This window comes from Prunus mume, linkage group LG8 (genome assembly GCF_029339155.1).
Source record: "Prunus mume cultivar Tortuosa linkage group LG8, ASM2933915v1, whole genome shotgun sequence".
NCBI lineage: Eukaryota > Viridiplantae > Streptophyta > Magnoliopsida > Rosales > Rosaceae > Prunus > Prunus mume.
The window spans coordinates 8,476,906-8,489,597 of record NC_142705.1 but is presented as its reverse complement, the minus strand read 5'-3'; the positions used below and the strand labels follow the sequence as shown (position 1 = coordinate 8,489,597).

General features: G+C 36.1%; 1 protein-coding gene and 1 long non-coding RNA gene across 3 annotated transcripts; both read left to right on the top strand.

The window, feature by feature from the left end:
- Positions 1 to 2,221: 2,221 nt before the first annotated feature.
- On the top strand, positions 2,222 to 7,107 carry SNRK2.3 (sucrose nonfermenting 1(SNF1)-related protein kinase 2.3). Of its 2 annotated transcripts, none has more exons than XM_008243320.3 (9): positions 2,222 to 2,878; positions 3,351 to 3,425; positions 3,505 to 3,606; positions 3,698 to 3,751; positions 3,853 to 3,945; positions 4,269 to 4,361; positions 5,319 to 5,423; positions 5,508 to 5,606; positions 6,538 to 7,107. In XM_008243320.3, exons 1-9 carry the CDS (start codon positions 2,702 to 2,704, stop codon positions 6,826 to 6,828), a joined length of 1,089 nt encoding a protein of 362 aa, XP_008241542.1. In that variant the 5' UTR covers positions 2,222 to 2,701; the 3' UTR covers positions 6,829 to 7,107. The 2 variants fall into 2 exon arrangements, with proteins under 2 accessions (XP_008241542.1, XP_088899687.1); XM_089043561.1 differs by lacking the exon at positions 6,538 to 7,107 and adding an exon at positions 6,264 to 6,502 and having other exon boundaries at positions 2,223 to 2,878.
- A 1,792-nt stretch (positions 7,108 to 8,899) lies between these two features.
- On the top strand, positions 8,900 to 9,527 carry LOC148914657 (uncharacterized). Its single transcript, XR_016122973.1, has 3 exons — positions 8,900 to 9,010; positions 9,091 to 9,185; positions 9,416 to 9,527. It is a non-coding gene; the product is annotated as an uncharacterized LOC148914657 (long non-coding RNA).
- Positions 9,528 to 12,692: the final 3,165 nt, after the last annotated feature.

Sequence of the window (12,692 nt, the reverse complement as noted above, 5' to 3'; positions counted from 1 at the left end):
ACTGCATTTGCTTCATGTTTCCAGAAATTAGCATTAACAAGTTCATGATCCTAGTGCCCTGAATCATTGATCAAATCACAAACTCGGGTGTTTAGGGGCAAACGTACCATGTGAGTGAAATTTATATCTCAAAAAGTCTTGGTGCAACTGAAATATATGTCATGTAAGATTAAACTTGCTTTAAAAAATTAAAAAAAAATTCCAATCCTTTAATGTTACATACTCTCTTGATTTTTATCTTTGTCCATCACTATTTAGGGCATAATCTTCATTGGAAAAATATAAGAAGAAATCCTTGTTGGAATTTTAAAAAGGTTTTAAAAATTTAACCGTTTTGATTTATTTAATTATTTTGGCTGTTTTATTTTATTTATTGTGGGGTTATAAATATTTAATATTAATGTTTTATTTCTATATTGGATGTCTTAATTTTCTAGTTGGTGAATGTTACATGTTATTGGTTGCCTATAAAAGGCCACTTCTCCTTCACATTGTAAAAAACACAACACATACCACAATCAGATTCACTCATCTTCTACCTTTTATATTTTCTCTACTTATATTATTAGTTTTGGGCAATGGTTATGTGACTTGGATATCTATATCCATCGATGAACGTGCTCATAGCGGATCTTGAGTTTGTGTACAAGGGGTCATATCTTGAGTCCTATAAACCGTTAGTACTGCACGTAGGGAGGCTACAAAGGCTTTAGAACAGCGTCTTTGACGTGCTTCACCGTATCAAATTCACCTTCTTACTTATTATTTATTTTGCTTTTACTTACTATTATTTTGTTTTCTTAAATTTCATTGTACCTTAAAGACTTTCCAATTTGTTTATAATTTATTTATAATATAAATATTTTTGTATTTGGCTTTACGAAAAAGGAAAATTATATTTTTTCATAACTGATATAATTAAGGGTAGGAAATAGCCAATTTGGCATAGACGTACTTTTTAATGTACATGCATCTATCATATGTATCCTTTTCATCAGATCAATACCTTTAGGAAAAAAGTTATTAAAAGACCTGAAATCAATGTCCCACTCAATGCACAATTGGCCACAAACCATTATCCCTTTGCTTATGGGTTTATTCAACTTTTATGCTATATCTTGGCCAACCGTCCAAAGGGGAGGAGGAACAGACAAAGGCTATTGAAAGTGAAAGATAAGAACCTGAATCAGAATAAAGGTACCTTCAATCTCGAATCATTCCAGAAAGCACAATTTGTAATTAAAAACCTCACAGTAACTTCTCGACTCATCCTACAATTTTTTAAGAGGCAGGTTCCATGTGTTTTGAGTAATGTATTCTCTTCCTATACTTGTATTGCTTGACAAATGCTTACATTGCTACACTCTAAGTATAGACCAACGATCACAATATGAATTGTTTGCTTGAAAATTGCTTAAATGTGAGGTTCAAATTTATAGTCTAGCGACAAAACATTTGTTTTGCAAGAGAACCACCCTCGTTGACTTGAGGATTCTAATTTTTGTTTATACCACCAAGTTTACATAGTAAACTATGTTTTAATAAATTTTCACTATTTAGTTACATATATAATCATGTGCGTGAAAATAAATTATAAGTGCATCTGCTTAAATTTGATGAAACGTTATAAATAAGTATGATGAGGACATATATCATGGTTTTGACTTTTCAAATTGAGGACTGAACCGATTGAGCCGAATTAGTTCAATTTTCTAACTAATTTCAAAAAAGAAAAAGAGACTACATCAAATCAGAGCTAATGAGGTCTAGCTCAATGAAAAATAACATTGACTTGCAAACGAGTGGTCAGTTTTCCAGAATTGAAGTTAGAAAGGCGGAACACCCTAGAAAAGATTAACGTATGACCTTATTGAGGAGAGGGTTACTTAAGGAGAACCACCGCTTATCTTGGTTATGTTTGATCGTTTTGTGAGTTGGTATTCTTGACGACGTCATCAGAGCCTGCCTTGCCAAACTGGGGGCTAATAGATTCCACTGAATATCCTTCTGCTGTTTCAATATGCTCAGCGTGCTTTTACACGATTACTCACCCTTCACTTGATTAACGTTTCACTCTAGAATTATTAACACCCACCGTTGGATCCTTTCCCCAAATTATCGTAGCCTGTGGCGCGTCACAGTGGACCTCTCCTCTTGGCAGAATTATCCGAATTAAGGGCCTTTCAGTCATTTAAAAGGACAAGGCGGAGCCAATCATAATCGACAAAACCAGACAAGCAAACCAACCAACCAGCCGCCAGGAAAGGGAGGGAACCCATACTGCTAAGAAAGCAACGAAAGCAACCTCCACCAAACGGCGTCGTCTTTCTCTAAGCCTACCACTGAAACACACAAAAACGACGCCGCTTCTCTTGTCTCATCCAAGTTAGATATCTCCATTGGTAACATCATTTCCCTCTCTCCCAAGTCATCCCCCTTCACTGTTTCTCAGATATCAATCCATCGCCGATCGGAAAAAAATCGCTTCACAACGCCTCAACCGAGTTCGCAACAGAGTCTTCCGACTCGCAGCGGATCTAATCGGACCGTGTTCACCGATCTGCTCGCCGAGTCTTGCTCTCTCTCTATATTGATTGCGATTAACCAGAAGCTTACTTCAGACGACGTCGTATACTCTTTCTGATTCTTCGCTCTCTAATGTAACCAGCTTTGGTAGGGGCAAAGTCGTACTTTTATCAAAATGGATCGGGCGGCGATGACTGTCGGGCCGGCCATGGACATGCCGATCATGCACGACAGCGACCGGTACGATTTCGTCCGAGATATCGGGTCCGGAAACTTCGGGGTAGCCAGGTTGATGAGAGACAGGCAGACCAGGGAACTCGTTGCAGTAAAGTATATCGAGCGCGGTAACAAGGTCAGTTTTGGAATTTCATTTTCTATCGGCGTTTTAATTGATTTTTGTAACATCCATTTATGGAAATTTTGGGAGCCTTTTGTTTAGTTTTTTTTGCCAGATTTGGGTTAGCCTTTTTCAGTCGTGGATGTTATTATGCTTATCTTTTTAGTTTCTAATTTTGGTATCTGATCGATTTTGGAACTAATTTTTGGTACGCGCGCTTATTTCCTATTAATAAAGGCGTGATGATTAAATGTTAGAATGTTATCGAAGCTAATTTTATGTCCGAGAAAGTAAACAACATTTTGATTAACGTAAGTTAAAGCTTGGGTGAAAGTAGATATTGAAAAGTTCTTATATGGTTAGTTATTTAGATATGCTTAATGTGTATGCAATGCATCACTTGCAAGTGGAAACAATTGCTGTTGGTGTTGATGTAATGTGGAGATTTTGGAGTATTTGTTTCTCATCGTGGTGCTGTGTTTTGCAGATTGATGAAAATGTTCAAAGAGAAATAATTAATCATAGGTCGCTGAGGCACCCCAACATCATTAGATTTAAAGAGGTTAGTTAGCTGCTTTTTGATGATCCGATTTTGATTTCGTCTTTCTAGTGATGTTAAGCTAATTGACTGCTTCGTATAGGTCATTCTTACACCTACCCATCTGGCCATTGTGATGGAATATGCTTCTGGAGGAGAGATGTTTGAACGAATATGCAATGCTGGGCGCTTCAGTGAGGATGAGGTCCTCATTTCAATATCTATAATTTCTCAATGTCTTTCTTTTACTTTTTTACTTTATATGTTGAAGATGTGTGGTTTCTTTGTTGGTCCAGGCTCGCTTCTTTTTTCAACAACTTATATCTGGAGTCAGTTATTGCCATGCAATGGTATTTAAATCTTTCATTTCAGATGATTGTAAGACTTTATCTATTTTTCTGTTGGATGCTGACTAGACAATTTATTTAAATTATTACTTTCCCTTTTGAAGCAAGTATGTCACCGAGACTTGAAGTTGGAAAACACTTTGTTGGATGGCAGTCCAGCTCCTCGCTTGAAAATATGTGATTTTGGCTACTCAAAGGTACTAGTTGTTTTTTTGTTTTCTTGCTTATTCGACATATGCTTTGTGTTCATATCGTTAATTGAAATAAAGGGGACCCAACGCTAACTTGAAATGAACTTCTCATCTAGAAGTCACAAGATTCTTGCGTATCAGTTGCCTTGTATTTTGAATTGATCTTAGGTTAGTTTGATCCAAGACCCCTGGTCATTTTGTTAGAGACTTTATTTAGACATTAATTTCAGAGGGGTTTGAGCTCTCAAGGTAATCAATGACGTGGTTTCTAGTATAGTTAGCCTAGTTGGTATTCATTTTCATGTATTTGATTGTGGGTATTTTGTCAGTCTTCAGTGCTTCATTCACAACCAAAATCTACTGTTGGAACTCCTGCATACATTGCTCCAGAAGTATTACTGAGGCAAGAATATGACGGAAAGGTATAAGAATTCGTTAATTTTATTAATCATTTATCAGGTTATGATGTCTTGTGTTTACTTTACTGAATTTGTATTTCCCTGATTGTTTGAACCAAGAAGTCTTGTTTAATAAATAGATAGCATTCTGTTCTGGAGTAGACCATACACTGAGTCCCTTGATTTCCCATTTAAATATGTTTTAACTTTGTTGGACTGTAATTTGAATAAATGCCCATGTTTCTCTGTCCAATATGTCCTCTCTCACCATTCAAGCTTTACTTTCCACTTAAAATAAACATTTAGCCCTGTGACTGGTTCATTTAAAACATGATTTATTTTTGCTGGCTCATACAATTTTCAACTTCAAATAAATGGGTGTACAACAGTAAAAGAAAACAAAAGAGCAATTACCTAGTTTTTGGTTGTATTAACATGGGATCCTGGCACGGGATATCTAGATATAATCCTAAGTTCCTAACCGTATTCCTTTCCCATGAAGTGGCAGTTCTCAAGAGTCAAAATGCTTGATTGCACTTTACTTGACAGCCAGACTTTTACCATTGCACCGGATAATGCCCATTAATTATTCAGATGTGGATGTTAAAGTGCCCTCCTTTTTTATGAAAATAAATAGACATGAGTTGGCATTCATCATCTCTTCATGTTAGATAATTGTTCCTTAATTTTCATGTTGTGCTTTTATGCTATTGGGATAAAGCATCTAATAGTTATTGATTTCATTTTAGGCCTGCCTGTATGCATCAGCTAATTTTATGTGTATTGGTTTTACTTCTCATGTGTGAATTCAGAGCTTAAACAGGACATACAAACACTTTGTCTTGCATATCTTACTCTTTAAACCATTTTTTGTCCTTCCTTTTCATATCTATGAAGTTTTAAGTTTATGAGTTTCAAATAATGTGAATCCTTGTTATTGAATCAAGAAGTTTCTATGTTGATCTTGTGTTACAACATCAGATTGCAGATGTATGGTCATGTGGGGTAACCTTATATGTGATGCTGGTGGGATCCTATCCTTTTGAGGATCCTGATGAACCAAAGGATTTCCGGAAGACTATACAAGTATGTCATTTAGCCTTAGTATGAAATAAAGTTTCTTAATGTAAATTGCTTGATTTGAGATGTGTTATTTATCATCTCATGCAGAGAATACTCAGCGTCCAGTATTCCATTCCAGATTCTGTTCAAATATCTCGCGAATGTCTAGAACTGATATCGAGAATTTTTGTCCCAGATCCTGCTGCGGTTAGTTTATTCTCTCTCCTAGTTTGTTCTGCGTTCCTTCTATTAAACTTGGGTGTCTAATTTTTTCCCAAAAAATAAGTAAATTATAACTTGGGTGTTTATGGTTTTCCAAATTTTCTCAGTTTATGATGCTGTTTTTTTAATTATTTTTTCTTCCGACCTCTGTTTCTGTTATATCACTATGTACCTTTATCCCTTTTGAATAAGTTTCTTCTCTGCATTTGCGTGCAAATATTTGGAGTTATTGAGTTATTGGGGAATAACCCTTTCTTTACTTTTAGTGCCTGTTTGATAAGCCCACCAGGGAAATTGAAGTTGTTCAAATTTCATGAACTTTATTATAGGAGTTTGAAATACTTTTTATGGTCAAGGACAGTAAAATGATTTGAAATAAGATTCACAGAAAGAGGAAAGTGGCCATAACCACCTTAGAAGAGACGATTAAGGCTCTTTGCTCTTAGAATCTTACAATATAATAATGCATAAGACGTTTGAAGTGTGATTGTGGGAGTGAAGACCAAATTAAATTACTTTCCCTTGACATTTTATTCCGAAAGGAAAGGTAATCTGACTACTTTTCATACTCCATGGATAGCCTACCAAAGGCATGCTTGTATAACTCCTTGAATTTTTTATTACTTCCTGCTTTTGTGCAAGGGTATATCTGAGGCCGTGTGTTGTTCGTGGCAGCTTTCAGCAGTTCTCCAGTTTCCCATTGTTGAGCACATAGTGCCAGAACTGGAGGAATAAATGGACTTGTTACATCTTAGTAATACAGCAGAGAATTAGAAACTTAAATACGTAGAGAGAATTATCTTGAAAGTTGTTGCTTTTGGGGAATTCCATTTGTAGAGAACTTGAGAATCTAGCTTCTTTCTTTTCCTTTCTTTGTTGTTGACTCCGCCCATGTTTATGATTGCACATGTAACAGAGGATTACCATTCCTGAGATAAAGAACCACTCGTGGTTCTTGAAGAATCTCCCAGCAGATTTGATGGACGAGATGACAATCGGCAGCCATTTTGAAGAGCCTGATCAACCAATGCAAAGCCTAGATGCAATCATGCAAATTATTGCGGAGGCCACTATACCAGCAGCTGGAACCCTTGGTCTTAGCTCTTACATGACGGACGGCCTAGATATGGACGATGATATGGATGACTTGGATTCAGAGTCCGAACTTGATGTCGATAGCAGTGGGGAAATAGTGTACGCAATTTAGTTCAGTATGTGATGTAGTCAGGTGAGAGAATTTTTACTGTTGGTGAAAAACTAGAAAAGAGAATGTGCAATAGAGTATGTGATAGATTAGCATAGATAATGAGATAAGGGGAAGGCATTATGCTATCATCATATGCTCCTTGGAGTTGTCATATATTTATAACACATAGTTGTATATTGTTTTATTTTACTGTGAGGGAATTTGATTTTTAATGCTATCTAAGGGTTGTAAGTGGTGGTGGTGGACGCATGATAATCCACACCCTCCCGTTTTGTTGAACCTCATCTGTCCCTGTTTCTCTAATGATATATGTTTTTGTTTTCTGGCATACGAAGGGTATTTATACTTTGTATGGCACGTGACTTTAATAATTGTGCTCTTTGGTCCTGCCTTTATTCTTTATGCAAAAGAAGGAAAAAAAAAAAAAAAGGAGGTAGAGGGACATTCTCTTGGCAAATGATTTTGTTGGAGACATGGAGACATGGGGAGATGGAAGTGGAGTGAGGGAAGGGGTGTAGGTAGGTGATGGATGGAGATAAGAATTACTTGAACTATACTACTCTACAGGATTCCAAACAAAACTGAAAGGAAAAATTGTACGTAATCTATTACTTGCTGGAGTTGTCCAATTCCATGAGGCCATGTGTCAAGCATGGGAGATTTCGTAATTATAATTTTGCGTCAGTAAGACAAGTTGGGTATACACAAGAATGAAAAAGAACAATTATTGAAGCCTGTAAGCAAGTCCCATTTATACAAATCCTCTTCAAAACCTGGCAGATATTTATAACTGAAGCTGATTAATTATAGATCCATAAAATTCTTTGTATGTTTTTGTGTATTTATTTGATAAATTTGGAGCAAATTTAATTACGGTTCTAGCAATGGTTATGTGAATTTGGCTAGATGGTGAGGGTAGCGTGTGTGTTCGAATCTTCTTCCTGGAAATTGGAGTAATTTAAAATATTGCATTGCAATAATAAAACGATTTGTTATCCAAATAACTGTTTGATAAAAAGAGACATAAAGCAGAGCCAATTGAAAGTAAACTTATTTGCCTTTAAGATGGAGTTCGGCTCTCGCAATTAACCACTCCACAATTCCTGAAGGGTACAAAAAGTGACACCAATACAATACTCTAGAATGATCAAAGATAAATCAATATACTATCTTACATCAAATCTTAATCGTCTGCCTTCGGATGGAGTTTGGCCTTCACAAGTAACCACTGCACATTTCTTAAGGATTATATTTGGTGGGCTGGATTGGACTAGATATATTTATTAAAATAACCTCGACTTCAATTCTGTCGTGGTTTTAAACCGAGACTTTTTTTCTCGAGACAAATTTTGGCCCTCGCAAGTAACCAATCACTCCACAATTCCTAAGGGAAAAAAAAGTGTGACAGTAATGCTCAGCAGCGAATAACCCTCGCTTCAATTACTGCCGTGGTTTCGAATCGATACCTTTTTTCTTTTCTTTTTTTTTCCTTTAGGGAGTAGTTTGGCCATCGCAAGTAACCACTCCACGATCCTAAAGGAAAAAAGTGTGACAGTAATAGTCAACATCGAATAACCGTTGCTTCAATTGCTTTCAATCACATATGCCTCGCTAAATGGTTGGTTTGGATGGAAACATCTAATGGAATTTTTAAACGGTCAGCAAGTGCTTGAAGAGATTTGTCCAAATCAAGAATCTTGGTAGCGTATTTATCCTTTTTGTCGCTGGTCCATACACGAACATTGCACCACTTCCTAGCCAGCTCTACACCCAAGGGCAGCCCTGGGGTGGTGCAAATGGCGCCACTGCATAGGGCCCCAGAAAAAAAAATATTTATATTATATATATATATTAATATTATAAGAATTGTATATATATTATATCGTGCTAGACATTTACATGAGTGCGTCTAGTGGAGTTGGCTCTAATGCTTATTCACTTAACAAAACCGCTAGAGTTTGATTCTCATCGAAGTCCATCTATTTTCAATTTTTTATATATACTATTTTTGGGGAACATCGAAGCTTAGCTAACCACAGAAGCAATATATGCATCCCCTAAACACTTTCTACTCCTCCCTTTTTTTTTCTTTAAAATAAAAAAAAGCTTTCTCTACCAATAAAAGTACTCTCTTCATTCAAAACAAAACAAAAAAAACTTCATAGTTTCTTCTGATTATCTAGTAAGTAATCATCATCATTCATCAATCTCTCTTTGGTTCTTTTTTCAATCCTTTGACAATTTTTTTTTTTTCAATTTTAGGAATTTCAACACCAACAAAAGAAAACCCTAATTCCTAAATTCATAAAGATCACTCAAAATCAAATAGTCAGTTTCAAATCTCAATTCAAATTCAAGTATGTATCTAAATTTCAATCTATTCTATATATTACATGACTTATGTTATTAAATTATTATCATGTTGATGATTAGTTATATGGGAATATAGTTTTTAGAAATATTTATCTATTTCTTGCTGGGGTTTTCTTCTAGGTTATAGGGTTTTGGAATTTTTCTTTGTTAATGACATTTGTGTGCAACTACTCATTAATTTGTGATTGCCATTTTTTTTTCCTATTAAACACAGATTGCTTATTGGAGGCAGCAAGAGACTTTAGGGGCACAATGAGCTTATTATTTTTGTACCAAACATACTAATATTTAACTTTATCAAATGGAAACATTTAAATTTTTATGAATTTGATTTCGGATTGTCATTACATGTTTATTGATGGTGACTTTAATTTAGTTATAAAAAAATTGTTTATGACATTAAGTTATGACAAATTTTTATTTATAGTATTTTCATATTAGATTATATGAGGCCCAAATTTAAGTTTTGCACAGGGCCTCAAAATCTCAGGGACGGCTCTGTCTACACCCTGCTCTATTTGTATTATGAACCCTTTTAGTTCCTCAAATGCGATCCCATCCCATACCTTTTCTTCAACTGCCCGATTCTTTGCAAACCATTCCCCGAGAGTGGTTTTAGATAGATAATAAATCCTTTCCCAAAAGTTCTGAGCAAGTGATGAGGTGCGGTTCTGCATCGTTTTATAAACAGCACCGCTCAGCGATTCAACTGCTGGTTCCAGGGCAGCACGTTCCATGGAGGACGCCACTGTCGCATTTACAAGATTCAACACCAAAACCAGAATTAATTATTAAAAGTATGGAACCAATCTTTAACTTAAATACTTAGTCAAGAAATTAGTTATCTTTGTCAACTTGCACCAGACCAAGCAGTTCAAGTCGATTGATCGCGGTGTCTAACTTCCTTGCCAAACCCAAGGTCTCCTTCCCATCGCTTGCCACTTCAACAAGCTGGTCAGTTGTTTTACTTGTCCAAGCCGACATTTCCTTAACATCACTTTTGCAATCGTCAAGTTGGTCAGTGTGTTTCCTTGCCAAATCCAGGGTCACCTTGACATCGCTTTTGCAGTTGTTAAGCTGTTGAGTGTGATACGTTTATCAGCTACTAAGTTTGAATATGATTGCATAGTAAATTTGGATTTCAAAGACTTAATCATGTGAAGCTAATTATAATAAGTATGCGTATATAATTTTAGTTTTATTTAACTAATCTTTATTTCATAGTTGTTAGGATATGTTCTAATTAATGGGCTAGTCTTTTCCCAGCACTTTCCTCAATTTCTTATATGCATGGATTTTACATAGATTCCACTATATCTTGTATCTCACCTCATGTGTAAGAGTTGGCAAAATAATTAAGAAAAATTGTTGGATTCTAAGGCTTTTTCTAACTACTTATTGCTTGCCAAGTGCATATATACACTACAAAAAAAAGTGGCAACAGTCACTATTGGCGACAAAATGGTAACTATTGCCACTTTTTTGTGTAGTGATAGAAATTGTTTGGAGTGAACAAACACAGTTATTCTCTCATTCGGATGTTCACTCATTATTATCATGCGGATGCCATTGTAAAGGAGGAAAGCAGGAGGGGTAGTAGAAAATATATGGCATCCACACGATAATAACGTCTGGATATTCACATAAGAGAATTTATATATATCAAATTATAAATAAAATTCATAAATTATTTAGTAAATTTTTTTGGGCACACATCACCATAATTTTCCAACGGGCAATCAGGAAATCATTGTACATGTATACACAATTTCTAGGCTGTTTTTATGAATAACATACCTACTAGCTACTACAACCTTAGGTACGTACCTATTACGAATGGTATGTACGTTGTATATTAAGTAATTTATTACATGTAAATAAATTATAGTGAAAGGGTCTAAATCTGAATAAGTGGTAAGTAGGGTGTGTAAGAGTATCAATGATGATGATATTGCTAAGTGTTAACAGATCAATGAGTAAGCTGTTAGAATGTGGTTAGAGTTGTTAGCAAAGTGAGTAGCCAGCTAAGACTGAAGTTAGGCTAAGATGAAGTTAGGCTGATAGACTGTAATATTGTGCTCAGTTAGGCTTAACGAAATACAGAAACCTACAATTCCTTCTATGAAATTCTCTCTGCTTCTACAGTTTCTTTACTATGTTCTTCAGTTTCTCTTCATCTTAACAGGGTGGACCTCATTGGTCCAGTTTCTTGTTTAGTGTATGTTTTTTCCCCAGCATAAGAAGGGTATTTATACTTACTATGTATGGCAGTATGGTACATGACAATTTTTATACAAATTTGGATTATTCTTCTCTTCGTCTTTGGTCCTGTCTTCGTTCCTTTTAAGTAAAAGAAGAAAAATCAGAAATTGTGCATATACATTATGTCTTACTATATGGTATGTAGAGTAGAGATATAAATGTACGTATGAAGTAGTTGTCCAGGAAAATACCTTATCACCCATAATGAAAGATTTTTTTGATACAAAATGAAGAGTAGGTTACATCACGTGCCTTGCGGATGTGGATGGTCCGTTTGGACAGGAACATTTGGTAGAATTTTAAAACGGAGCACAAGTGCTTCAAGAGATTTCTCCAAATCAAGAATTGTGGCGGCGTATCTACTCTTTTTGCCGGGGCTCCATTCACTAACATCGACATCGGAGCACTTGCGAGCTAGCTTCACACCGTGCTCTATTTGTATTGTTAACTTTTTTAGTTCCTCAAATGAGATACGATCCCATCCTTTTTCTTCCGCTGCCCGCTGCTCTCCGTCGAACCAATGCCGGAGGGAGCGTAGATAGGGACGAATCCTTTCCCAATATTCATAAGAAAAGGAGCGAGGGTTCGTCAACGTTTTGTCAACAGCAGGGGTCAACTCTTTAACTGCTTTTCTTAGAGCGTTCCGTTCCACCAAACTTGCCACTGTCGCAGTCACCACCAAAATCACAGAACGACACAAAAGGAAAAGTGAGCCACTCTCTATCCAATAACATGTTTCGTTCTCTCTATGCGAAAAAAAAAAAAATGGAATCTAACAACCTTGACTTGCAGGCTTTTAGGTTCAAATTCCCATGAAAAACCTCCTCTTCTTATAATTTAGACTATCGCTTGCATTTAAATACAAAAAACTAAAAAGTTATGTACCTTCGTCACCTTGTACCAGACCAATCCGTTCAAATTTGTCGAGCTTGGCGTCTATCTTCCTTGCCAAACCCAAAGTATCCTCGACATGGCTTTTGCAGTCGGTAAGTTGATCAGAATGATCCCTTGCCAAAACCAAAGTCTCCTCGACATCCCTTTTGCACGCCTTAAGTTGTTCAGTGTGATCCTTCGCCAAAACCAAGGTTCCCTCCACATCTGTTTTGCAGGCCTTAAGTTGTTTGGTGTGATCCTTAGCCAACAGGGAAATCCCCTTGATATCCCTTATTCCCTGCACCTTCAGTATCTCTAACAGTCTTCTAATAGACTTGTCCAGTTCAGCAAGCCGG

Excerpts from the sequence above, each read along its gene's own strand:
- SNRK2.3 (XM_008243320.3), top strand. The coding sequence starts at position 2,702 with ATGGATCGGGCGGCGATGACTGTCGGGCCGGCCATGGACATGCCGATC. Across the intron at positions 2,879-3,350 it reads ATATCGAGCGCGGTAACAAG|ATTGATGAAAATGTTCAAAG; the intron begins GTCAGTTTTGGA and ends TGTGTTTTGCAG. Across the intron at positions 3,752-3,852 it reads TCAGTTATTGCCATGCAATG|CAAGTATGTCACCGAGACTT; the intron begins GTATTTAAATCT and ends TCCCTTTTGAAG.